General features: G+C 51.8%; 9 protein-coding genes across 9 annotated transcripts; 4 read left to right on the top strand and 5 right to left on the bottom strand.

Annotated features, from left to right (window-relative positions):
* Nucleotides 1–211: 211 nt before the first annotated feature.
* N7498_000228 (putative bZIP transcription factor) lies at nt 212–2,114 on the bottom strand (the record flags this gene model as incomplete). Its single annotated transcript, XM_058447291.1, has 2 exons — nt 212–1,304; nt 1,360–2,114. 2 exons carry the CDS (start codon nt 2,112–2,114, stop codon nt 212–214), a joined length of 1,848 nt encoding a protein of 615 aa, XP_058312702.1.
* A 3,453-nt stretch (nt 2,115–5,567) lies between these two features.
* Nucleotides 5,568–7,107, bottom strand: N7498_000227 (CCCH zinc finger protein; the record flags this gene model as incomplete). The annotated part of the gene is made up of 4 exons (XM_058447290.1): nt 5,568–6,130; nt 6,202–6,257; nt 6,306–6,417; nt 6,480–7,107. 4 exons carry the CDS (start codon nt 7,105–7,107, stop codon nt 5,568–5,570), a joined length of 1,359 nt encoding a protein of 452 aa, XP_058312701.1.
* Nucleotides 7,108–7,664: 557 nt separating this feature from the next.
* N7498_000226 (transcription factor IIF subunit TFG2) lies at nt 7,665–8,928 on the bottom strand (the record flags this gene model as incomplete). The annotated part of the gene is made up of 4 exons (XM_058447289.1): nt 7,665–8,036; nt 8,095–8,291; nt 8,344–8,608; nt 8,671–8,928. The coding sequence occupies 4 exons, from the start codon at nt 8,926–8,928 to the stop codon at nt 7,665–7,667; spliced, it is 1,092 nt and encodes a 363-aa protein (XP_058312700.1).
* Nucleotides 8,929–9,589: 661 nt separating this feature from the next.
* Nucleotides 9,590–10,898, top strand: N7498_000225 (PCI domain-containing protein; the record flags this gene model as incomplete). The annotated part of the gene is made up of 2 exons (XM_058447288.1): nt 9,590–10,819; nt 10,869–10,898. The coding sequence occupies 2 exons, from the start codon at nt 9,590–9,592 to the stop codon at nt 10,896–10,898; spliced, it is 1,260 nt and encodes a 419-aa protein (XP_058312699.1).
* Nucleotides 10,899–11,721: 823 nt separating this feature from the next.
* N7498_000224 (class I SAM-dependent methyltransferase) lies at nt 11,722–12,841 on the top strand (the record flags this gene model as incomplete). The annotated part of the gene is given in 6 exon segments (XM_058447287.1): nt 11,722–11,786; nt 11,874–12,011; nt 12,033–12,120; nt 12,134–12,284; nt 12,343–12,487; nt 12,562–12,841. 6 exon segments carry the CDS (start codon nt 11,722–11,724, stop codon nt 12,839–12,841), a joined length of 867 nt encoding a protein of 288 aa, XP_058312698.1.
* A 1,384-nt stretch (nt 12,842–14,225) lies between these two features.
* N7498_000223 (uncharacterized protein) lies at nt 14,226–15,389 on the bottom strand (the record flags this gene model as incomplete). The annotated part of the gene is made up of 3 exons (XM_058447286.1): nt 14,226–15,035; nt 15,084–15,154; nt 15,203–15,389. 3 exons carry the CDS (start codon nt 15,387–15,389, stop codon nt 14,226–14,228), a joined length of 1,068 nt encoding a protein of 355 aa, XP_058312697.1.
* A 1,691-nt stretch (nt 15,390–17,080) lies between these two features.
* N7498_000222 (aldehyde dehydrogenase) lies at nt 17,081–18,682 on the top strand (the record flags this gene model as incomplete). The annotated part of the gene is made up of 4 exons (XM_058447285.1): nt 17,081–17,526; nt 17,583–17,976; nt 18,035–18,483; nt 18,538–18,682. 4 exons carry the CDS (start codon nt 17,081–17,083, stop codon nt 18,680–18,682), a joined length of 1,434 nt encoding a protein of 477 aa, XP_058312696.1.
* Nucleotides 18,683–20,022: 1,340 nt separating this feature from the next.
* On the top strand, nt 20,023–22,103 carry osm1 (putative fumarate reductase Osm1; the record flags this gene model as incomplete). The annotated part of the gene is made up of 4 exons (XM_058447284.1): nt 20,023–20,059; nt 20,117–20,185; nt 20,242–21,927; nt 22,006–22,103. 4 exons carry the CDS (start codon nt 20,023–20,025, stop codon nt 22,101–22,103), a joined length of 1,890 nt encoding a protein of 629 aa, XP_058312695.1.
* Nucleotides 22,104–22,470: 367 nt separating this feature from the next.
* Nucleotides 22,471–23,586, bottom strand: N7498_000220 (uncharacterized protein; the record flags this gene model as incomplete). Its single annotated transcript, XM_058447283.1, has 1 exon — nt 22,471–23,586. The coding sequence occupies one exon, from the start codon at nt 23,584–23,586 to the stop codon at nt 22,471–22,473; it is 1,116 nt and encodes a 371-aa protein (XP_058312694.1).
* Nucleotides 23,587–24,640: the final 1,054 nt, after the last annotated feature.

Genomic DNA, 24,640 nt, shown 5'->3' with positions numbered 1-24,640 from the left:
TCGCTAAAAACCAATGAAACGCTAAACACAAAGTGTTGAACAAATCAAAACAATACATGAAGGAAATGCGTGGTCTAGAGGCACGCTTTGGAGCCATCGCTGGCTCTGTTTTTGGTAATTTTGAGGGCTAGAATCCCGCGCAAAAAAAAAAAAAAAAAAGGTAGAAGACCAGAGATTCTTAAGATCTGTCGCAAGTTCTTCAAGGGGTCGTTCAGGTTGTCTGGAAGCCGACCATCTCTTCCTTCACTGGGTTGACGCCGTATTCCTGGACCATGCGCTGGAAATCGCGGATCACCTTCTGTGGAACATGGTCCCACATCAGTGAGCGAGAGTAGACGCCTGAAGTCGAGGCTTCGTGCATGCGGTGCTGCGCTGCATTATGGTTGCGCATGGCTGCCAGTGCCTGTTGCAGGTTGGAGGGCTGCTGGGGCTTGAACCCAGCGTCGTCGTCCTCGAAGGTGGTGAGGGAGTTGTACTGTTCAGCATTAAGGGCAAACACCTGAGCACGCTCTTGTTCTTCGGTCGGCATGATTAGTGTATCGTGCAACTCATCCAGGGTGGAGGACCCGGTTGGCGCAGGACCCATATGACCCATCTCCATGGACATGGTGGTTGGGTCTGGTCCGGCGGCAGACGCCGATAATGCGTGGGCCACCGGGTTGGCGAGCTCCGGTGGAGACGAGGCTAGCACTGCCTTCAAGACATTGGCAGACTCAGCGCGGTACTCTTCCGACATTTGGGGAAGGGAACGGCCACCAGGCAGCGAACTGTTGTTGGATGCGATGAAAGCACCAAAGAGAAGGCACATGTAGAAAGCATTCCAGCTGAACGGATGCTTTTCCGGTCCCCGCTCGTTGGAGAGAGACTGCGACGGATGTGGAACAGGGGCTGACTCTGGCATCGAGAGCCCGTTGGCCATGGTGAAATCCTCCCACGGATGGCCTTCCATGCTGAGATTCTCGAAGCCGGCAAACTCGCCTGCGTGGCTATCAGCCAACGCAGGCTTGACGCCTCGCTCGAGTTTCTCGACAGTCTCCATCAGGATATTGTTTTTCTTGCGCAGCTCGGCTGTCTCCAAGGTGTGTACACGGATCATCTCGTCCTTTTCCATGTGGAGACCCTCGATGTACTGGGTGATCTGTCCCTGCTGGGCCATCCACTCACCCTTCTCGCGCATCAAGTCTGCCTCTCTCTTCTGCAGAGACTGCACCATATCCTCCAACTGGCTGATCGTATGAGTGAAATGCTTCTTCTCTTCTTCGAGCTTTTCGGTGTGAAGCTTCTTCCGTTGACGGGAATCCAACCTACGATGAACCGGTTAGCCGAAACAAATAACTCATCACAGGATATCAAACTCACGCCGCCTGTCGGTTGCGCAACAGTCGCTTCTGCTGCTTGAGCTCTTTGATCTCCTCATCATTACTCGACTGGCTGATCAAATGATCGATATTACTCAAAGTCCGCTCCGCCGGGATCTCGAAGCGGGCGTTCTTCTTCCGAATGCCATCCCGTCTCAGCGTCAACGGTGAGCCGTTCCGATAAGGCGCAGCCTTCGACTGGGTGGCCGCATCTGTCAGATCCATCGGCGCCGGCATCCAACCTTGACTCGACTGCGGGGACATGGCGACCCCGCCAGACGGGAACCCCATTCCGTTGCGATACGACACCGCACCCATGGGCATCGAACCAACAGGACCTACCGCACCACCCGAATAGGGCGCCGCAGAGGACGTCTCGGCATCGGGCGGATAATGTTCATAAACGGTAGGTGTACATGAACCGGACGCGGTGCGCGATCCAGACCAGGGTTGTTGTGAATAGGACTGCGGGCCATCGACGGGCATGAAATGGGCGCCCGATGAGTCCAGAAGGGAATGATCGAGATGAGAGTGCGGCCTCGACTGGTCGGAACTCGCGTGGGAATAGTTGGACCAGACGGAATTCCGATGTGAGAAGGCGTCTTGGGCGTCGTAGGATGAGCGGCGGGGATCGGAGAGCCCAGGGGAGGTCGGGTCGAGGATCTTGTCGTCCAGCACGCTCATCTCGTCCTCTTCAGGTACGTTTAGTGCTGATGGGGATTGTTGGTAGAAGTCGAACTGGGCATATCTTGCCATCGCGAGAGCGAAGTGGCGGTGTGTGGGTAGGAAGAGAAGGTGGGGCGGGGGGGGGGAGGCCTTGATAGTGAATAATAAAAACACAAGATGGAAATGAAGATGAAGAATGAAGATAAAGTGATGATAGAAATGAAGATAGATGAGATCAAGATCGGAAGACCGAGAGGGGAAACGGCAAGGCTATGTAGGCGCATGCTCGTGCACTCCACACAGTACATCGGCACGAGATACAGAGTCCAGGGCCATACTGAGTACCGTATACAGGTACCCACAGGTACAGTGCCTGTACATCGACCATATGTACCTACGGCGGTCTGCGCGGGAAACCGGTGGCTCCCCGCAGTCTCAGCGTGTTCCCACCATTGGCTGCTCCGTTCTCCTTGGGCACGCTTGCATCTGATCACTTCCTCCCTCCCTTTTTTCCTGACTCGTACCTTTGCTCTCAGCCCGATCTTCTTCCTAACCGCCTGGTGTCGAGGATGGTATTGCACGTATACCGGGAACTGCCAATATCCCACTCCCATCCCACTTGAGGGGGGCTTATCGATAATGATAATCGATAGGCTATCGCTGCTCGGTTGAAACTCCTCCCCGGTCTGGTCTGTGCTGCTGCGACGCCTTGTCCTCCAATCGTCCCCGACCCGGCGTGACGACCCGTTTGGGTTTGAACGTGGTACTACTACCGGAGTGACTCGAGATTCTCAGATTCTGGAACGGGTGCGGCCCGCGGGTGACCCACTCGCTCTTCCACGGATCCCAAGTTCCCAAGTCCAAGTCCCCCGAGTTCCCAAGGACGATGCACGGCCCTGCACTGATCACTCGTCCCTCCGGATGACGCCCGTCAGCTCTTGTCACCAATCCGCTCTCCGGATTTCCCTGGTGACAGTTTCATTTGCAAACTTTGGGATAATTTGCTCAGGTCGACTGCGGGGGCTCGATGATGACATCCTCTTGTCTTCTTGGTATACCCTTACGAGTGCCATAATACAGTAGACTCACCGAGTACAGTACTGGAAAACTCGTCAGTGGTATTATCGGGTCTATGACCCAACTAGTGTGTTTCTGTCATCCTTCCGATCTACGACCCATCGCCCTTACCGCTCCTCACGGAATCAACGATGCCTGTTCCTGTCTCCTGACATCCACTCCAAGGCTTTGCCTTCAGCACCCGGATGCATCAGCCCCTGAGTCCGTTCGCCATCTATACTTAGCCCGGCTATCCTGATGCCATGATAGGCCCTGTCACCAGGTCGGTTTCCCCGTAGCCTAGCCGGCGAATCTGGCGGTGAATATACCGTTTCTATCCAATTGAGATTCAGTCCGGCATCGGTACTTTCTCGACTTAGTCATGACTGAGCTGAATAGCCTGAGCCCAGGAAGGGAGGTACCGCTGAGGTACTCGTCGAATGACGATACTCTCCTCGTGATCTTGTTTTGATTTTGTATGGTGGTCGTCTTATCGTGTATACTGTCTTTTCAGTTCATCATTTCATCACTTATTAAACCATACATTGCCCAAATAGTATCCAATAACTTGAAATGCTGAGTTCACAGTTCAAAGTAAACCGTTAGAATGACTCACGAAGAAACCATGATCATCAAGCAAGACCCGCCATGACAGGACCCTCCACCGCTCCACCCAAACAAAACACGGTTCGCGCTCGTTGCCCAACCGCTCTGAAACGCTCAGCTAAACGGATATTGAGACAGCCTCACTTTGGTCCCTGCCTGATCCGGTCTGCACGGCTCTGTTGGGCACATGATATGGGCCCGGGTCTGAGAATTGGAGCGTTCTAGGACCCGGGATTGGATTCTTGGGAGGGGCTGTTGTTTAGATCAGGAGCTCCCGGGCCTCCTCCTATTCGAGATGGCGTTTCCGCTTTTAATACTTGGTAATTGGTGATGATGGTATCACCGATGGGGCAGGAGTGGATTGTACCCGGGTTGTGAAAGTTCTCTTTTGTAGATCGCTTCGGATGAGTTGTATAATTGATAGTCTTGGTATTCTGGGCTTGTGACTCATTGTTTACTCCCGCCGTGCTTTCATGTGAGAATGGCCGAGTAAACGAGTACAGAGGAGATTCCCTGTGATTCTGGATTCTGGCTTGTGATTCTTTCCGCCTCGCCGCGTACACCTTTTTCAGGTTCCTATCGATATCATTACAGAGGTGTAGGTTATTTGTTTAATTGTTAATGAAACTGCTCGAATTATCGTGATTCGTTTGTTCTTGACACTATAACCAATTTGAATTGTATCCCAAGGACGAAGATAGGCATACCTGGGCGATTCCCGTATTCCGAGACTTCATTACTTGAATCTCAAACGTCAACTGCCTAATAACGCCTTCTGTCAAGGCAGAGTTGAATGGCTCCAGGATAACAGTGCAAAATTCTAGGCAGTGAGTAGTATGCTTGGAAATGAACATTCTGCACTCGAAGCCTATCTCGGCTTAACGTCCGTCTCACCCTTTGTAGATACAGAATTCGAGATCATACAAACGTATTATCGCAATAAGTCCAAACCCCTACATCAAATACATCTCTTCCCTAATATGAGAAGGCAACGGTGATAGTCAATGCCACAGACCTATAATTCGTGGATTTGATTCAAGTGTACACTAGAAAGCAGTCTGGTCATCACCCATTCTTCCCGCGGAAGAGAACCCGAGGACATCTAAAGATATTCCCGGCAAATACGACCTTCCGTCTCCGTAAATATTATGCCATCTCATCTCACCTGCATTGCCTACAACATGCGCAACCCAAATCCAGCGATCTATATACATACCATAGTCAAAGTTAGTATAGAATGAGTCGAGTACAAAGAAGGTTCAATGTCAACCCATCACCCCACTAACTACTCACCGATCAGCACCCCGAAAAGAGTCCCCGAAACCCAAATCCAACAAAGACAAAAAGCAATATCCCGTGCCCGATAACCCATTCCTACATCCCGCATGGATCATCCATGTGCATGAAGCCAAACCTACCGCCAAGCCCCATCTGCCGCAAACTATCTCGACTGGCGCAGACACGAGGTCCACAACCTTCGTCTCGATTTGGGCAGTGGCTGACGACACCATTCACACGCACGGAAATCCCGAGCCGTTGTCCAGTCACACGATTTACCACCTTGGGATTTCTTCATGGATGCATTGGACGTCACCAGGACACGGTTCCTGCAGGTTCGTCACTATCACACATCGCGCAGAGCTACCTAAAACTCTCGTCCTTAAAGACCTTACGATTCCTACGAGCCACTACATTAGAGGTTACCAAGGAAAGGGATAGAGGTATGTACTAATAATACTTTTTTTTTTCTCGGCAAATGCGCTCAACATGTTCAGGGGGTATCATCGGATCCATAGAACCGCATGAGGTGTAAACAAGGGCCAAAGGACGAAAACGAAAAAAAGGTAAAGATGCTATCCAACGACTACAGTGGCAGACGAACTAGAAGTGGATGAAATCCTGCTGCTGCGACATTTCGCCGCTATCCTCGCCGCCAATCAGCTCAGGCTCGTCGTCGAACTCGTCCGAGTCAACGTCGTCCGAATCAATCGCGTCGTACTCTTCGTCTTCGCTAGAAGGATCAGACTCGTCATCGCGCTCAGTCTTCGCCGCAGCGGCAGCAGCCTTGCGGATTTGACCGGCGCGGTCGACATGGGGCAACTTGCATCGTTTCTTGTGGCAGACGCCGGTGTTGGCATAGTCTGGACACTCGTGCACGTGGCGCTCTTCGCAGGACTCGCCTTTCTCGCAGTATCCCAGAGTTGCGAACGCGCGGCATACCGGGGCGCCGGGTGTGGTACGAATATGTGCGTAGCGGCATTCCGGGTTCGAGCACCGGCCTCTAAGGAAATGCATACAGGTTGGGGAGCGGTGGGGCGAGGGCTCATGGGATAGATCGCAGCTCTCACCGGCGCTGCATTGGCCTGTTTGGAGGAAGTCTTTGCATATCGCCACTTTGTTAGGGTCATGGGTGTAGAGACATGATGGTCCTTTGTAACATGTTCCTGGGGTGAGTGTGGTTAGTATGAGATGAGGAGATGGGCGGAGCGTGGTGGTCCGTCGGAAAATAAAATACCGGTCGTTGTGAATCTTTTGCACAGCTCGTCGCGTTTCTTGACCGCTGTTGGTTGTCTGGGGGTTGTCAGCGTGGTGGTCGGTGTAGATAAAAAATAGACTGACTTCTTCGATGTCACCGCTCCGAGGCGGTGCAGGTTGCCGTTCTTGCTGCGCACAAAAGCCACGCCAGCCACGGTGACTCGCTTCGGCGTGGTATTGGCTTTGTTCGGGTCATCTATTGAACGGTAAGCCGATTCTCAACATTAAATGAAAATGGGGACAGCGAAGGGCACATACTTGATACTCGAACTAGCTTGCTTCCTCCGCGCATTATCTTGAATGGGACATCATTGACAAGAATTTGGTGATCGGCGGAAGGTTGCGCAGGCGTTGATACTGTAGAGCCTTGAGCATACCGGAGAACCTTTGCCTGTTCCCGTTGAGTGCGTCGCTGTGCCTTGAGCTTGCGAGTCTCTTCCATAGCCTTGGCTCTAGCTTGGGTTTCTTTGTCGTAGACAGCAGAGTTGATCAGCTGCATGTGCCGATCGCGCTTCGCAATCCATCCGGTCGAGGTCGGGGTCGGACGCGTTTCACCATCGTTGTCACTTGTGGCGCCCGGGGAGGAAGTACCGCTAGCATTTGAGCCCGAGCCTCCGTTGTTCAAAACCAGTGTGCGATGCCGGTGCGGAGCTGCAGGGCGGCGGCCTCTGCCTCGGGAGTAGGGAGCCCATCCTTGATGGGCAGGAGCATGACGCGAGACATATTGGGACTGGTGTGAGGAAGGTTGGTGCGGCTGGTTTCCCTGGGTCTTATGCCTGTTGATTTGACCTGGGCTCTGTGAGAAGACTGCTGAGAGAAAACGGAGATCGAGTGCTTTACCTGCAAGCTGACCAATCTTGGCCAATAAATCATCGTTTTCTGTCATGGGGGCTTGCTGGTGTTAAAGTGGGTTAGTGAATGGAAGGCAAATAAGTCTGAAGCTTGTCGAGCGACAGGCAGACAATAAGACCTAAGTTGGAGAACGTAAGGTCTGCCCGATACAGTGAAAGCTGTGGATGACGGAGTAGCGCATTTACCCGCCGGTGGCGTATCACGTCACGTGATATAGACTCGGCGCGTCGATATCGAATGGCATTGGTAGAAAGACAAAGAAAGTGAAAGAAAGCGGATGCACACTAGATTATTCCATGAGAGGCATACTACGCTCTGTCCTTGCTTTTTGGTTGGGGGTTGATACCGTCTTACGCTGGATGTTTGTCCAAATTCAGAGGCCACTTAGCGCCGAGGTTTATCTACCATCAAGTCTACACCTGGGTGACTTGAAGAGCTAATACAAGATCCAGAAGATCCTCGCACGCAACGAAAATTAGCCTGATAGCTTTGTAATCGAAGAAAATCAAATAATCACGAACAAAGAAAAAAAAACCCCGCGCAGCATGTGCATTAATGGTGGTAGCTTAATCTAGTACAAATAGTGATAGCTCAAGGGACATGTTCAAAATTAACATCGTCAACGCCAGAAGCATTTGGGTCATCTTCCGAGGCATCGTCAAATCCGGGTGGCAACTCGGCTTTGGCATCACCATACGCCGCCATCATAGCGTAGTTACTCTGCTGCGCCTCCGGCTTCAACTCCCATGTCATGGCAAAGTCTCCAGATTTAACCAAGTGCGCGACCATTTCAAGAGTCTCCTTGAGATATGCCTCAGGTTGCTGAAGCTTTGCTTTGAGGGTCTTAAATGGCCAGTACTGGAACTGGCGGAAGCAGTCGAAGATGCGGTCCAGCAGCTCGTTCTGAGGCATACGTGTAGACTTGTTCTCCTGTGCTTTGGCCTTGGAAGGCTTGGTCGTTTGCTGTAGAGATGTAAGTAAGTTGACACAGGCTGGAGGATACGATGTTGGCAAAACATACAACGAAGGTGTTCTTTTCCACGGGTAGTGCATGGCGATTCTGCAAGAACTTTCCAGGAATCTTGTCGATAAAGACGGTTTCTTTCTTCGGCTTCAGAGCCTCCAGGGCCCGCTGTTCGGAGATCCGTCGGAATTCCTCGTTTTCCACCGGCAAACAATTGAACTCCTCGCTGACCTGACCGATAAGTGCCGTGTGTTCTGGAAACTGTAAGTCAATGCACCTAAAGCTTGCTGATTCAGTGACACATACTTGGTACAGTCTTCCGCACGTATGGCTCCCATCTTTTGCCCTGCTCTCTCCTCCGAGTCTCGCGCTTCATGGCTTCGTACAAAGCTGATCGGTTCTCGCCAAACGTCGCCATTCGATTTTCTGCGCCCGGAATGTCTTTTTCTGTGAAAACGAACGTATTTTGTGTCATGTGCGAGGCGTTTACAGTGTTGATCGTTTGTTGTTGCAGGGTGTAGTCTTTGGGGATGTCTTGATTATCGGGGCGCTCGTGAAGCCGCAAGCTAACCTTAGGTTGAGAAGACTGTCAGAATCCTGGAGATGAAGCTGGGGATACAACTTGAGTCTTACCCTCTTGAGATCATTGACGTCTCCTTCTATCCTGACTGTCCCGATCTCAATTTCTTCGTCATCGTCCAGTTGCGACCAGTGGTCCCACAACTGCCGAGGCAGGCGAGATATCCACACGTTTTGCGCTGCCATCGTAAAGTCTAAGTCTCCAGCGTCTTCGTAGAGATCATCATCGTCCAGGTCTGCCAGCACTGTGTCCTTGCTGTCGGGGTCATCTTTGATGTACATAGCATCCGGATCGGGCTTCACCTGGGCCATGATGGTGGAATGAGGCGGGTGAAGTGGTCGTGGTGTGTCGAGACAAAAGAAATAGCGTACGCGACTGCGAAAAAGGTATGGAGAGACCGACGACTGGTGAATGGGACGACAACGGTCGAAGTTGAAGGTGCGCCACACGCGGGTGAAGCTACTGGCCTGGATCATCCCAGGGCGGTGAGCGGCGGCTCTTTGGATGACTTCACCAGGGATGCATCCACGACAAGCGCAGGTTGTTATCTAAGGATTTAAATGAGAAATCTGCATTTTATAAATATTTGGAAGATGATTCAAGTCACTTTTGGCCATGGATAACTGGAAATGCCAAAGCTAGGCCGGACAATGTAGATTGTATAATGATGAGTACTTCGGAAGGACTCTAATTAGTGAAATTTGCTCCTTATGGTACGGTTCCTTATTTGACTGGTATACCTTTCTTCTGCAAGCAGAAAGCTGTTCTGCTTTTCTCTAATTATTCTCCCTAACACACGTTGTGACGAAGACTCGGCGCTATACTCAGCCGTTCTCCGCCCTTATCGATAAGTCGACATCTCTTGTCCCCAACCCACCGCTCCTCACTCCGACATCATCGCGTTTGGAGTCTGGAGTCTGCCAGCCGACGGCTTCCACTGTCTTATCTTATCTCCAGCTACACAATATCACCATGGCGTCTCCGAAGGTTACCTCGGCCCTTGCGTCCATCGAAGCCACACCCCACCAGCCAACCAAGCTCCAACAATACAACGACCTTCTCAATGACATCGTGGCTAGCTCATCTGGCGATGAGCTCGCCCAAGATATAGTCTACTACCTCGATTCGATCCTTAACGAAGATGTCAGCATCGTCGCAACACGACCCCTCCTCGATTCCTTCATCACCGTCCTCCGTAACTTCGACCCGCATGTCAAGATCAAAGTTGGTCAACACGCTGTCAATTTGCTTCAATCTCGCGCCACTTCGGTGGAAGAGCAAGACTCGCAGATCCGTGAGATCTTGGCAGAGGCCTACGAGTCAGAGGAAGAATATACCGCCGCGGCGCGAGCGCTGTCGGGGATTAATATCGACAGCTCGCAGCGGCTGGTCTCCGATTCAGCCAAGGCTCGACTTTGGATCCGTATCGTGCGGTATTACCTGGAGGACGACGACACGACCAGTGCAGAGGCATTCTTGAATCGTATCAAGAATCTGCCCAGCAAGCTTGAGGACCACGATGCCAAACTATACTTTCAGCTGTCGCAGGCGCGGATTCTCGATGCTCGTCGGCGGTTCTTGGATGCCGCACAGGAATACTTCAGTGTCAGTCTTGCTCCGGGTGTCGATGAGGGTGACCGTCTCACGGCCTTGTCGGCTGCTATCCGCTGCGCGGTTCTGGCACCTGCAGGCCCGCAGCGTTCGCGTACTCTCTCCCGTCTATACAAGGATGACCGTGTTCCGTCAGTACATGAGTTCTCCATCCTTGAAAAGATGTTCCTCGACCGTCTTCTGAATGCCGACGAAGTTGCTGCTTTCTCCAAGAAGCTCCAGCCCCACCAACTCGCTGTCACTGCCGACGGCACTACTGTTCTCGACAAGGCAGTTATTGAGCACAACCTTGTAGCTGCGAGTAAACTCTACATGAACATCTCCGTCGACGCTCTTGGCTCCATTTTGGGCCTCCAGGACTCGAGCGACATGTCCGCTGGCGAGAAGGCACAGGATTACGCTGCTCAGATGGTCGAACAAGGCCGTCTCAGCGGACAGATTGACCAGATTGATGGAATAATCACATTCGACACCGAGGCTGCTGGGTCGACTGGTGCGACTGGCGCGAGTCTTCGTCAATGGGATCTGGGCGTGCAGGAACTTGCTGAGGATGTCGAACGGGTGGCAGCTAGTATCACTGAACAGTTCCCGGTATGATGACCCTTTTCTTCACTCACGATCAATACTTACCACGTTTTAGGACTTCGCTACAAGTCAAATGGTGCATTGATACATATTTGATATGATGATACCTCTACGAATTGATGCTACTTATATGTCCATTTGCGTGCTCAGTAGCCAACTTCAGTATAGCGTTATCATAGGCCCAGAAGGTAGACACTAGCTGGGATAGACCCTGGTTGGGGGCCTACGGTTCGGTTCGCAAATTCTCGTAAACTGAAGCATAAGAGAACCAACACTGGGCTTCGTCTGTTTCCAAAAGGGTATGGCAGTAGAGCTAAGGAGCACTAAGAAATAACCATTGTATGCCCCAACCCTAGGGTGCCCAAGTTCTTCGATGACCCTTGTAAATATGCCTTCGACCGAGGATGAGACCGAGAGGGCCGCTTTGATCTGAAGATAGTCCTTCGCAGTGCTGGAAGACTTGTCTGAGAGTGATATTACACCGAGTTTGTAGCCAGGGGTTGCGAAATCTTTTGAAACTACGACCCCGATGTTCGGTCCATAGCCAAAGATAAGTGTGTATAGCTTTATCACCCACTCAGTAAAAAGTCCCAAAAGTATCAAGGGCTAACACCACAAGGCAATCACTTCCCGAGGAAACCCCTCTCGAGAAGAGACTTACTCGCTTCCCTTTTAAGTTTTCAGAACTTGCTGGCACACCGCTGATCATCAGCTTACAAATGATCGTGTGAAGGAGGGGGGGTTGAGTGTCACCTTTGTTCACTACTGGCCCACGTTTCAGTTCTAGTAAGCCTATTTGGCACTAATGTGTTCTCACACTATAAATAGCTAATAATCCCCGCCAGGAACTTGGCATATAATCAATTTGCATCAATTGTCGAATTCAATTTCCTTTTCAACGTCTGAAAATGACCAACAAACCGCAATCTCGGGGTGAATATCTGCTGGTCAGAAATATGGCCGAAAGCGAAAGGTACGTTAGTATTACGCTAGTAATTGTTCTGAAGGCCTAAACATCGTTTTCTTTTTTATTAATTGCTAATAATTGCCATAACCATAGATTGGAGATGCAATTTAAAGCCTGGCAAGCCAATATTGGGTACCTGCTTCATCCAGCCATCAAAACGCATGATCATATGCGTATTGCAGATGTTGGCACAGGGACTGGGTTGGTAGCGAATCCATCGGAAAGGAGAAAGTATCTGACATAATTCCTAAGAATATGGCTACGTGAGCTTGCAGATGTTCTCCCTAGTACCTGTCAACTTGACGGGTTTGACCTATCAGACACTATGTTTCCTAGCAAGGTATCCTTGCTAGGAAAATATTTCCTTCCATCATCAAAACCTCCTTGAGCTATTCCCGGATGAATATCTAGGGAAATATGATGTCGCCAATGTTCGGGTGATGATTGCGGCTTTATCTTCTAATGAGTGGGAGGTTGCCGTGCGAAATATTATCACGCTTCTCAGTGCGAACTCCCCCAGATCAATGCCCGTTGATTCAGAACCTAAGCTAAATTTGAACAGAGCCAGGGGGTTATTTACAATGGGTCGACTGTGCCGCACATGAGGTTGTAGTCAAAGGAGTACCCGAGGGGAAACGAGCCACTAATGCACAACATGGAATCGACTTAATCCAAAGGACTATGATCTCTGCTGGGAAAACACCAAAGTAAGTTTGACTTTGCTTTTCTACGTAAATTATTTATCGGAGACTGATCAGCGGGGCTAATCGACATTTTCTAGTCTCGTCGCTCTTTGTGGCACTTTCCAAAAGAGTGGATTGGAATCTTGTGAAGAACGGATTTACACTCTTGACAACCCAGAAACTCGAGAAAACCTCACTCTCACAGTTGTTACTGGAATTCAGCATATTCTAACTGCGGCTTTGAATTTAGACAAGCTGGATGAGATGCAAACTATTGATCAGATCATGGAACTGAAGGAAGCCATTTTAAGTGATTTGCATAATGTTCCTTGTTATTATTTCTTTGATGTTCACGTGGTGGTTGGAAGAAAAGCTTGACTGAGCTACAGGCTGTTTCTATTCCTCTTGTTCTTGTCTTTTAGCTCAGCACCATTCTTAATTTCGAGTAAACACAATTTGTCAGAAGAAATATAGAATGAAATATTTTCTTACATATATGGTCACTAGTCGACCAAAACTTGCCTAGGCCTGCGCGAACAACGTTGTTGGTAATCCCTATGAGTGTGGTTTCTGATGAAATGATAGTACTGATGGCGTTTCAATCATCGCATGAGCCGGTGTTGAATTGTTTCATTCACACGATATGGTAAATCTCAATACTGATGGGCACTCCCATCGCTATGGCTCTTGTCTCCAGCTTATTACAGCTGACTTGCTCCTATCGACTGGTAAATTCATTCACCCAGGCAATAATTACGAAGACACGAGAGAATGCTCAATTATTTCAAGCCTTATCCAAGAGGCGGGGGAAAACATATGCTCTGCCATCCCTGTAATTCTCGAGACAATGCCGATCCAGGAAACTGATCAGTCCAATGAAGAAATGGAAGTTCCTATCGGTAGCTTCCTAGTCTTTTGGCCTCTATGCTGCGCTCTGAAATCACCGAAGATATCGCAGAGCCAACAAGATTGGATACGAGGTACTCTATGGTCAATTGGGCTATGAGCGCTTTTCCCTCATGCTTCTGCTTTGGTATGTATGTATTTTCGGAGTTTTGCGTTGCATTATCTGACGTTTCTAGGCGAATTCAAAAACAGAAAATACCAGGTGGACGGATGTGATCGCAGGGTTACTTCTAATACGAGTTGCCCTTGCTCAAGAGATGCGGGGCTTTTTCGGCAACATGGGGTATCAACTGGCGTCTGGCTCTTAAGATCACACCAGAGTGGCTCTGGGTCACGGCGGCGAGTGCGCTGCGGTAAAGTCTTGAGGGCCTATTTGTACTAAAAACTCCAATCATTGCCTATGCTCCGCGGGTATTACTCTAGCTAATTTAACACCTCAAAGGAAGATCAGGATCGATCAAGCGTTACCTAAGTCCCGTTATAGAGTGCCCAGTATTATAACTACTCTTTAGGAACATCTATCATAGAGACGAGACTCCTTAACTAGTTTTCAAGTCAGAAGCCCCTATCCACCGTACGTTGGATTCTCCCCAAATATATTAAGGACTATAGCGCCAATTAGCGGTGAATTATTCGTGATGGAGATTGGCCAGCCAAGAAAAGATTCGGAGTTGGAAATGTATTCCTTTCTTTTCAGTCTCATGTGGGCCGAAAAGACCCTCTAACCCATGATTGTGGATATGAAACCCAGCACGGCCCTGAACAAAAGTGCAGAACCCATCCAGTGGGGCCGCTCCACAAGTCCATCAAATAAATCATCACATCATATCGGCATGAGATTGGCTCAGAACACTCCTCAGTGAGGAGCCTGGCGCATAGAAGATGAGATCGAATCATTATCTGGGGTAATTGCAATATCAGTCTGCACCTTGATATTAAGTGGGTGCAAATCATCACCCAGGAAATGACCATTAGTCCTCTCGCCAGTCATGCCGTACATGCCCCCTTCCATCTTCATGTAATCCAGATCCGGCAAGCGCGGACTACACTTGGAGACCATGTTGGACTGGCTGATATCCGTGTTGATGTAGTATGGGCCTTGGTTGCGGTTCGAACGGTTCTTGAGTTTTAGGGCTGGGAATAGACCGCGGATGATTGGGAGACAGGAGCAGATTAGGCCGACGGAGGGCTCGATGTGCGTCCAGAGGGTTGCTTGGTAGACTGTGTAGGTTGGATCAACCGGGCTGATCCAGAAGAGGACCACGATGCGGTAGATGCTTGCGAAGCAGACAAATGTGCCGAGGGCGAAGACGCCATTTAGAGCAAGCTTGTCTTGCCAGGCGCGGTGGAGGCCCCAGATCATTGGGATTGGAAGGACGAGGATTATAAAGTCCATGAGGACGTTGAAGGCCTGGTTGACGATAAAGAACTCGTTCGCGTCGAAGCATGTGCCTTTCACGCTGGTGTCCCAGTATGCGCGGAGTGGACGGCATTGGCCGGCACAAGCGAGGAAGATGACGAGGCCCCAGGCACCGATGAGGCAGTTCAGACCGAAGGTAAAGGTGCGGAACTTCGGGGTTGTGAAGACGCGGCGGTAGAAGCAGATGATGGAGATCTTGATGGCAGGGCAGAGGACGAAGTATGTGAATTGGTTGGCCAGGAAGATCTACTCCGGTTAGAATTCAGGTAGTGCCATCGGTGAGTGAATACATACCTTCCAGTAGTTCATCATGGTCTCGGCATCTAGTGTCTTGACATGGGCGCCATTGCCTCCAATTGTACACCCTGGAACAGTCAGTAATGATATCCAACAGGAATCATGTGCACACTCACATAGACACAGTTCAATTAACATAGCAGTCATCAATACCATCGACACGATACTAAGATAGTCATCCACGCCGAGCCCGACTCTCCTCTGCAGGCGAGCCACCACTCGCATCACCACCGAAATGAAGCAGAGAGCGACCAAGACCGTAACGATCTCGATCATCTGCCAGCCTCTCGCAGTCGCATCCATTATGATTATTATCGAAGCGAACCACAAACCAAAGTCCAAGAGATTTATAAGAGGCAGACAAAAAGAACGAAACACCTGGGGTCGATCACTTGGCGAGGGTATCCTCCACACATATAAGACCACATGAATATGCATCTGCCGGGGAACCTTGGACGGCTCTCAAATTATTGATTGCCTCCACTATTATCCATCAACGCGGTTCATCATTCGCGGACTCCAGCTGCATCTTACAGGCCATTTTCCCAGGCCGGCAATGTACATGGGGCTTACCCACAATAGAGCGGAGGCCACTATTGATTTTCTGTTTTCTGGTCGGCCGATTAGGTTACAGCCAGTAAAGGGCCGGTCGAGTCAGGCACAGCAGGGCATGACATCGTCCGGCACTGCTTTTCTCTGGTTCGCCGGTATTAGTGCTGTCTATCATTGCTCGGAAAGGAAGGCTACGGCAGTGCGGATAGGCATTGACACACGATTATTGACGGCGGGGCCCGATTCGACTGTCCAGCTAGTTAGGGCTGAGTTGATGGGTCCCGTTTCTTTGGTTAGATGGGGCGGTGGGTTCTTCAGCTGATCGGGAAGTTAGGGCTTCGATCATCGGTGTGCCAGTATTCACTCACCTTGAGGTAGCGTATGCATACTCCTCGATGTGATGTAGAATGGAAAGTTTATTCAAAGAAAAAGAAGGTTATCTGCGGAAGATGTATCCATTTGGAATCTCGATAGATCAATCCGAATGTAAGATAATGCCGGGTTGTACAGGTCGCGTGTGATACTCGCGGGGCACTGGGGACGTAGACCGAATCATGATTGACAAACCTGTCATTGCAGATCGCATGCCAGTAGTGCAGTCAAACTCGCGTGAACGAACCACGACAACGGCACACACTATCGAATGCCAAGTAGGTTATTCAACACCTCACCGGGTCTAATGAGGGTGGCAAGGGCCGTGCTGGAGAATATTCTAAAATAGAACTCTGGACACACCTTCGAGGCTTGAGCGACAACTATATGATCGGTTGATCCTAAGCGGTAATTATTGTCGGAGTTTAGAAGTGATGGATCAAAACAGCCCTCGGGAAAAGTGGACCTCGGGGCCTCAGATACACAGGCGCAGAAAATAGAAAATAGAATGAGCGCCGTGAGTGGGGCACACTATTGGAAAATCACAGACTTTGCGCATATCTCCGGGCCTTAAGTCGACGTAGGAAAAAGTGGTAGATCACTGTGATCATCCTGCAGATGCCATTTATTGGGAAAATTCGATGAACAAGAGTATAAAATCGGACATTGAAATCTCTCCGCCGTTCCGTCTAAGGGGCCTCAGCCGCATGCCACCCACGGAATGCAACCGCGGGGTCTTTCGTTCCACGGCTCTGGGTGAGGAGTTCTAGGGTTGATATACAAATAGTGTGTGGGAACTTGTTCCATAACGATGCCTAGTTCTTCATGATATGCGTGAACATCTGAGTACCTCGTAAGCAGTGAGTAAACGATTCTCTACCAGTTCTAGGGAACGATCTGCCTCCCCACCCCATTGTTCACAACTGATCCATGCATGCTTCTCGGCCAGTCAGCCAACTGTCCTAATTCGTAGCGGGGCAAAGTAGGCCCAAGATTATCTGGCTCGATCCATCTCCATCAGCTCTCCAACCCCCAACTTCCCCTCGTGATCACACAATCACCCCGGCAGAATGGTAACCACGGTGCCCTTGATCATCAATGGCAAGGAGGAGGTCACCTCCTCCACCTTCGACGTGGTTAGCCCCTATACAAACCAGGCCTGCTGGTCTGCTGCCTCGGCCACCCCACAGGATGCCATTCGCGCCGTTGAGGCCGCGGACGCCGCCTTTCCCGCGTGGTCGCAGACTAAGCCTACCGTGAGACGAGATCTCCTGCTCAAGGCCGCGGAATTGTTGGAGCAGCGCCTCGAGCAAAATGCTGAGTATATGCGTACCGAGATGGGCGCCGATGTAGGCACTTCGCAGGGTTTCGTTGTGCCGCTGGCTATTCGCATGCTGCGCGACGTTGCTGGCCGCATTACCTCGATCTGTGGAAGTGTGCCTGTGGTGGAGGCTGAGGGCCAGAGTGCTATTGTCTTTAAGGAGCCGATGGGTGTTATTCTTGGTATTGTGCCGTGGTAGGTTTGGTCAATCCTATTCAATTCCTACGCATGTACGGGGCTAATTCATACAGGAACGCGCCCTACGTCTTTGGTATCCGCTCTGCCGCTTGCGCCCTCGCTGCTGGCAACACCACCATCCTGAAATCCTCCGAGCTGACCCCGCGCTGCTACTGGGCCATTGGCCGTGCCTTCGAGGACGCAGGTCTGCCCGCTGGCTGCCTCAATGTGCTGCACTGTCGCCCGCAGGACGCCGCCGAGGTAGTCAACACCATGATCGAGCACCCCGCCGTGCGCAAGATCAACTTCACCGGCAGCACAGCTGTAGGCCGCAAGATTGCGCGGTCGTGCGGCCAGAACCTGAAGCCGTGTTTGATGGAACTGGGCGGGAAGAACAGCTCCATTGTCTGTGCCGATGCCGACTTGACAACCGCCGTGCAAGGCGTGCTCGCCGGCGCCTTCTTGAATGTGAGTATATCCCGAGATTATCTGCCTCTGGTTATCTAACGTTAGTGTCTTTTACCAGTCCGGTCAAATTTGCATGGCCACAGACCGCATCCTTGTCCACTCGTCCATCGCACCAGCCTTCACCGAAGCCCTGAGAACCGCTCTAGCCACCGGCGCAGACGCCTCCGCTCTGCCCCCCACCCTGGTCAACACCGCCTCCAAAATCCGCGTCGAAACACTGATCTTCAGCGCTGTAGCGTCAGGTGCGCACTTTATTTCCTGCCCCGCCGAGACCAAGGTTCCTAGGGATGCAGGCGTGCGCCTAGCCCCGGTCATTCTGGGCGGCGTGAAAGAAGACATGGCCGTGTGGCAGGAAGAGGCATTTGCCTCAGTAGCTGCGTGCATGGTCTTCGAGACCGAAGACGAAGCGATTCGTCTAGCGAATAGCAGTGGGTACGGACTCTCGGCATCTGTGTTTACGGAGGATCTGCGCAGGGGCTTGGCGATGGCCAAGAAGATCCAATCTGGGTAAGCTATTTTTCGATTTCCATTTGTGGCTTGTTCGATGCTAATTCAGTGCAGGGCTGTTCATGTTAATAGCATGACGATCCATGATGAGCCTGTTCTTCCGCATGGTGGTGTGAAGAATAGTGGTTGGGGACGATTTAATGCGGCGGAGGGATTGAATGAATTCTTGTCGACTAAGAGTGTGACTTGGATGGATTAAGCTTGATGTTCGGGTACGAGTTGATGCATTGTGCAGCGTTGGATTTTGGGCCGAATTGGCTGATATGGCTTTTTTATAACCATAATTAAAGTGGATATAATCTTTTTTAGGTCTTGTTATTCTCTTGTAGATGGGTGGGATCTCTTGGGAGCGATCTGACACGGCACTGGACTGGAGCTCTAAATCTGGGTCATGGTGAATACGACAGGATCTGGAAAGAGTCATTGGGTTCCATAAATTGATCAAATATCAAATTCTTCCTTGAACGTGCGGAATCTATCGGCTATATGCCAACCTAGATGCAATTCCAGATCCCGGTCTCTCGGGCGAGAACACTCGGGGAGCATTAACCCGAGTCCGGGAACTGGCAGACTGCACACCGAGCATTCGCAGTCAATTAAAGCCACATCGGGCAGCATGAACTGGATCACCCGGGGGAAAACGCGGCCATTTTGTACTTTTCAACAGTCATCTGAAATAGAATTCCGTCGGCAATTGAGCAACTACCGACGACGTCACCGGTCCCACCAGGGCAAGTTCCATCCCCGGATTACCTCACCCGCCGCTAGTTGTTCCACCAATCAGTGGGGCTCAAAGGTCAGCGGTCGGCGACTGCTTTTTCTTCTTTCAGTTGCGAGATCGCGCGGTTTGGGTCCTTTGGGAGTGTACTCCATACTAGATCTATATTTGACGGATCCAGTCGCTTTCTATACCTTCTATATATCCTAGCAGGTAGCTATACGTCTGAATTGTGAGTGTGGTGTGATCTTGTACCCGCTGTTGCAGTGGTCTCGGATAGCTGCTCTCGGCCCTGCTCTCCCGAGGCTAACGGTACAGCTGGCTCCGGGCGATTCTCTTCAGACCGAGAACCCGCTTGTATTGTTCTGCAGAAACTCCTAGTTCCGAATTCCGAACTGCCATAGGAAGTGAGAAACCTCCCAAGTTTTCTGCTGCAGTTCTGCCTCCCTTCCGGTCGCCCCTACCACGAGCTGGAATGGAGCCATGACGTGGGCTGCAGGGTGCATGTGAAGATGGTAGTTGTAGCATGATCATACGAATAACACATGTGATACTCCCTTTTCCCCAGGTTTTGTCTTTCACAACCAGACCGATCGGAGCAAACCAACGCGCTGCAATTAATAAATGAGCTCCACCTTTCCCATTGGACCCAGAGCCAACCTGTTGAACATCCCCCCACGTTTGTGCCTCGGCCGATAGCTGGTCGGCTTCTGAGCCTGGGTGAGCCTTCCCCCGGATCCCCCATAAGAACCTTGGCCTCCCGTCACTTTCTCCCCTCTTTTGCTTCACATTTATCCCCTTCCTTTCACACATTATCCAACATGGCAGCACCTCAAGTCATTGTGGTCGGCGGTGGATGTAAGTTTCTCTTCCCCGCGTCTCTCTTTCGGCATCTCGGCTGACCTTACTTCCCAGTGTCTGGCCTCAGTGCCGCTCATACCGTCTACCTGAACGGTGGCAATGTCCTCGTTCTGGACAAGCAGGGTATGTTAAACCACTTGGTGGCATATATCCTGATGCACGGCGCTAACCATTACCAGCCTTCTTCGGTGGAAACTCCACCAAGGCCACCTCCGGCATTAACGGTGCGCTCACTCGCACCCAGACCGAGCTCGGCATCAAAGACAGTGTCAAGCAGTTCTACGACGACACCCTCAAGTCCGCTCGTGACAAGGCCCGCCCCGAACTGATCAAGGTCCTTACCTACAAGTCCGCCGCTGCCGTCGAGTGGCTGCAGGACGTCTTCAACCTCGACCTCACTCTTGTTTCCCGTCTGGGTGGCCACACCCACCCCCGCACACACCGTGGTCACGATGCCAAGTTCCCCGGCATGGCTATCACCTATGCCTTGATGCAGCGCCTTGAGGAGCTCGCCGACGCCGAGCCCGACCGCGTCCAGATCGTCAAGAAGGCCAACGTCACCAGCGTTAACAAGAACGGTAACAACGTTACCGGTGTTACCTACTCTCTGAACGGTGAGTCCAAGTCCGTCGACGGTATCGTCGTTCTGGCTACCGGCGGTTACGCCGCTGACTTTGGCGATACTTCTTTGCTCAAGAAGCACCGTCCCGACACCTTCGGCCTGTCCTCCACCAACGGCACCCACGCTACTGGTGACGGTCAGAAGATGCTGATGGAGATCGGTGCCAACGGCATCGACATGGACAAGGTCCAGGTCCACCCGACCGGTCTGGTCGACCCCAAGGATCCGCAGGCCAAGTTCAAGTTCCTGGCTGCCGAGGCCCTCCGTGGTGAGGGTGGTCTGCTGCTGAACTCGGACGGCCAGCGCTTCTCCGACGAGCTGGGCCACCGTGACTACGTGTCCGGCCAGATGTGGAAGGAGAAGGAGAAGGGCAAGTGGCCCATTCGCCTGGTGCTGAACAGCAAGGCCTCCAAGGTTCTCGACTTCCACACCCGCCACTACTCCGGCCGTGGTCTCATGAAGAAGATGAGCGGCAAGGAGCTCGCCAAGGAGATTGGCTGCGGCGACGCTGCTCTCAAGAAGACCTTCGACGAGTACAACCTCATTGCCGACGGCAAGAAGAAGGACCCCTGGAACAAGCGCTTCTTCCACAACATGCCCTTCGACGTCAACGACGAGTTCCACGTCGCTGTCATGGAGCCCGTCCTCCACTTCACCATGGGAGGTATCGAGATCAACGAGCACGCCCAGGTCCTCAACTCCGAGAAGCAGCCCTTCGACGGCCTCTACGCTTGCGGTGAGCTGGCCGGCGGTGTCCACGGTGCCAACCGTCTCGGTGGTTCCTCCCTGCTGGGCTGTGTCGTCTACGGCCGTGTCGCTGGTGATTCCGCCAGCCAGCACCTGTTCAAGAAGCTGATCAGCGGCGGCTCCAACGCCCAGCAGCGTCTGGGCCAGATCTCGCTGCACATCGACCCCTCCACCCCCGGCAAGATCTCCGTCGAGTGGGGCGGTGCCGCCGCCGGCTCCCAGCCCACCGTGGCTGCCGCCCCCGGCGCCTCGTCCTCTGCCGTCGATGCCCCCGCCTCCAGCGCCTCCCCAGCCGCCAAACAGTCCAAGCCGGACCCTGCCAACTTCAAGATTCCCGAGAAGGAGTACACCATGGAGGAAGTCGCCAAGCACAACAAGAAAGAGGACCTCTGGATCGTTGTCAAGGGCATCGTCCTCGATGTGACCAACTGGCTCGATGAGCACCCCGGCGGTGCCAACGCCCTGTTCAACTTCATGGGCCGTGATGCTACCGAGGGTGAGTTTTCTCCATTTACCCCAGACTAACAATCCTGGGAACCTCTTATATTTTGAGACATTACTAATACATATATAGAATTCGCCATGCTCCACGACGACGAGGTCATTCCCAAGTACGCTGGCCACATCGTCATCGGCCGCGTCAAGGGCCAGACTCCCAGCCTGGAGCTGTAATCGGTCCGGTGCCTTCTGTTTCTCTACATACCCCTCTTTTGCTCTTGTCTATGGTGCATGCCACGAAGGTTTTACGTGATATAAGCCGCGGCTCTCAGAGACTGCCGAGGCTTTGGTCGTCGTGTAACATATAACTAAATTTGATCAAGTTAGACTGTGCTTTGTTTACCATTGTAGTTTTGGCGCTAAGTAGACCTAGTGTTGCAGTGCATTACTAGGTAGGGTATTGGATCAACCATTGACTCAAATACCATAGATCATCCAGTCCGATCTTCTGTACCCTCTTTATCCATGTTTCAACGCATGCGATTCCGTATCTAAATGCAATATTCTAGGTAAATCAACTGATCCAGAGTATCTATAATCCTCAACGCATATGCTCCAAAATCATCCTCAACCTCCTAACAGCAGGCCCTTCCTCGTGTCCCTGTCCCTCTCCTCCACCACCCTCCTCCATCTCCGCCTTCGCAGCCTCCAACGCAGGCCGTAAATACCCCCACACCTCATCATGATACCTATCCTGCACACCCACCCAATCACTCGCCCCAGGGAGGTGTTCCAATACACTATCCCGCAACGCCCCTACATCCGACGATGTATCCTGCGCTAGGAATGTATCGATATCCGGAACGAGACTCATCCCCGACAACCCACGTCCCTGTCCCTGTCCCTCGGATCCAATCTGTGTCTGTCCCTCGGAACCAAGGCTCTTCCGAAACGACTCCAACGCCTTAATCTCCTCCGCGCTTAGAGGCTCTGGTTCAGGCGATACATCAAGGTCGAAGTCTGCATTATTAGGGTCGAGGTTTGGATCGAAGGTCGCATCCGAGAGGAGTGTTACCACCTCTGCGCCGTCGTTTGCGTTTGGTTCGTATGTTGCTTGGCTGGGTTGGGATTGGGAGTGGGATTGTGCGCGTTCCCAGGCGGTGCTGTACTCGCGTTGGATGGGGTCATGGGCACGTTGTTTGCCTTTCCAGGGGCCTGTTTCGGTTTGGAGGTCTAGGTCGTGATTTGTTCGTGCATTCGGTGCCGGTTCGAGTGTGGATGTATCCGTGTGGGTATTCGCTGTCGCATGCTGCGGATCGAGTGTATACCCTTGCTGGAACTCCTCCTCGCTAAGCGCTGGTATCGTGAACCCGCCCTGTACTGTTGTAGCTGGCGCCTCGCGGAATGTTTCGCTTGGTCCTGATCTCGAGGATGCGGAACCCGCGCCTCGAGGAGCTACGGATCCGCTGGATAGGTGTCCTGCTCCTGCTCCTGCTCCTGCGGACGGTCCGGCCGTCTTACCCTCAGTCGCGGATGCTAGTGTCTGCGCGGCATTTGAAGTGCTGGAGGCGAGCGCGCGTGCAAGTCCGGCTGCGGAGCGGTGGACTCGGTTTGTAAGTGAGGGTTGTTGAGATTCGGCCGTGGCTGTGGCGTCATCCGAGCGGGTGTCAGATGTGCGGGAACCCCGCGTGTTCTCCGGCTTGTTGTTGTCGGTCATTTGGGGAGGTGATGGTTTGGCGATTGAGGTGTAGGGCGTCGGTACCTCAAGTTGGAAGGGCCATTGCCGTGGGGTCGGTGGTTCGCGGGCGTCGGTTTAATGGAGCCGGATGGAATAGGAAGGGGAGCATGTGAAGGTGGATGGCTCAATGGGTCGGTCTGGTTTGTAGGTAGAGAGTACTTGGGAAGTCTGATCTTTGTTTATGACAGGGTTTTGAGCTGTGACAATGGACAAGCTTGATTATGTGCAGCTGTTTAGGATTCACTGTTGCAGGGTGTTATGATGTCGTTGATATATCACCACCGTGGTGCCCATATTCTCCGTAGTGGAGAGATAGGTATCCAAGAATGGCTCAATACCTGGCACTTGAGGTACAAGCCTCGGCCAGTTGCTAGAATACACCCCGATTTATAATGGAAACAGGCCCAAGTTCATAGGGGAGAGCTCGCTCGATAGGATGACGACAGAGGCGGGGGATGCATATGGCCCCGGGCACATACTCCAGCTTCGTAAATCGGACTGGAGGATTATTAAAACCGGCAGAAACAGCTATCTGGCTACTGACAAAACTCTTTAGATAGCTTCAATTGATCCGTCCGTAGTCTGTAGTACCTCTGATCATTGTGCGCCCGCAGTCAGGGACGCAGTACCTGCTTCGGGCGATGTTACAGTCTCGGACAGTGTTGATGTCAGCGATCTTTCGCCCATGTCTGGCCCAGGTGTCTAACTGTAAAATTGGGTAAAACTCTGACAGATCTTTCAGATCAATCTCGATCTTACCTTAGGTAGAAGACTCGGAATACGGTGAGCTCGGTGGGCACAAAGTGACGCCGTAACGAACTCCCCACCACCGCCTCACCTCAACTCTCTTACCTCTTTTTCCTTTCCCGTACGACGCCTCCTTCACTTCCAAATCCCCACTCTCTCTCAACGCTGCGCCCTGTTGGACTCGGATTGTCAACTATCAGGTCGTAGGATTTCCCCTCTCCTATGATCCCCTCTCAAGCTCTGCGGGCCCACTCATAACAACCTCCACCGGGTCGTTTGCTTTCCA

This window comes from Penicillium cinerascens (assembly GCF_028974065.1).
Source record: "Penicillium cinerascens strain IBT 15544 chromosome Unknown contig_16_segment0_segment0, whole genome shotgun sequence".
Lineage (NCBI taxonomy): Eukaryota > Fungi > Ascomycota > Eurotiomycetes > Eurotiales > Aspergillaceae > Penicillium > Penicillium cinerascens.
The sequence above is the reverse complement of the archived record's forward strand: the minus strand, read 5'-3'. Positions and strand labels throughout refer to the sequence as shown.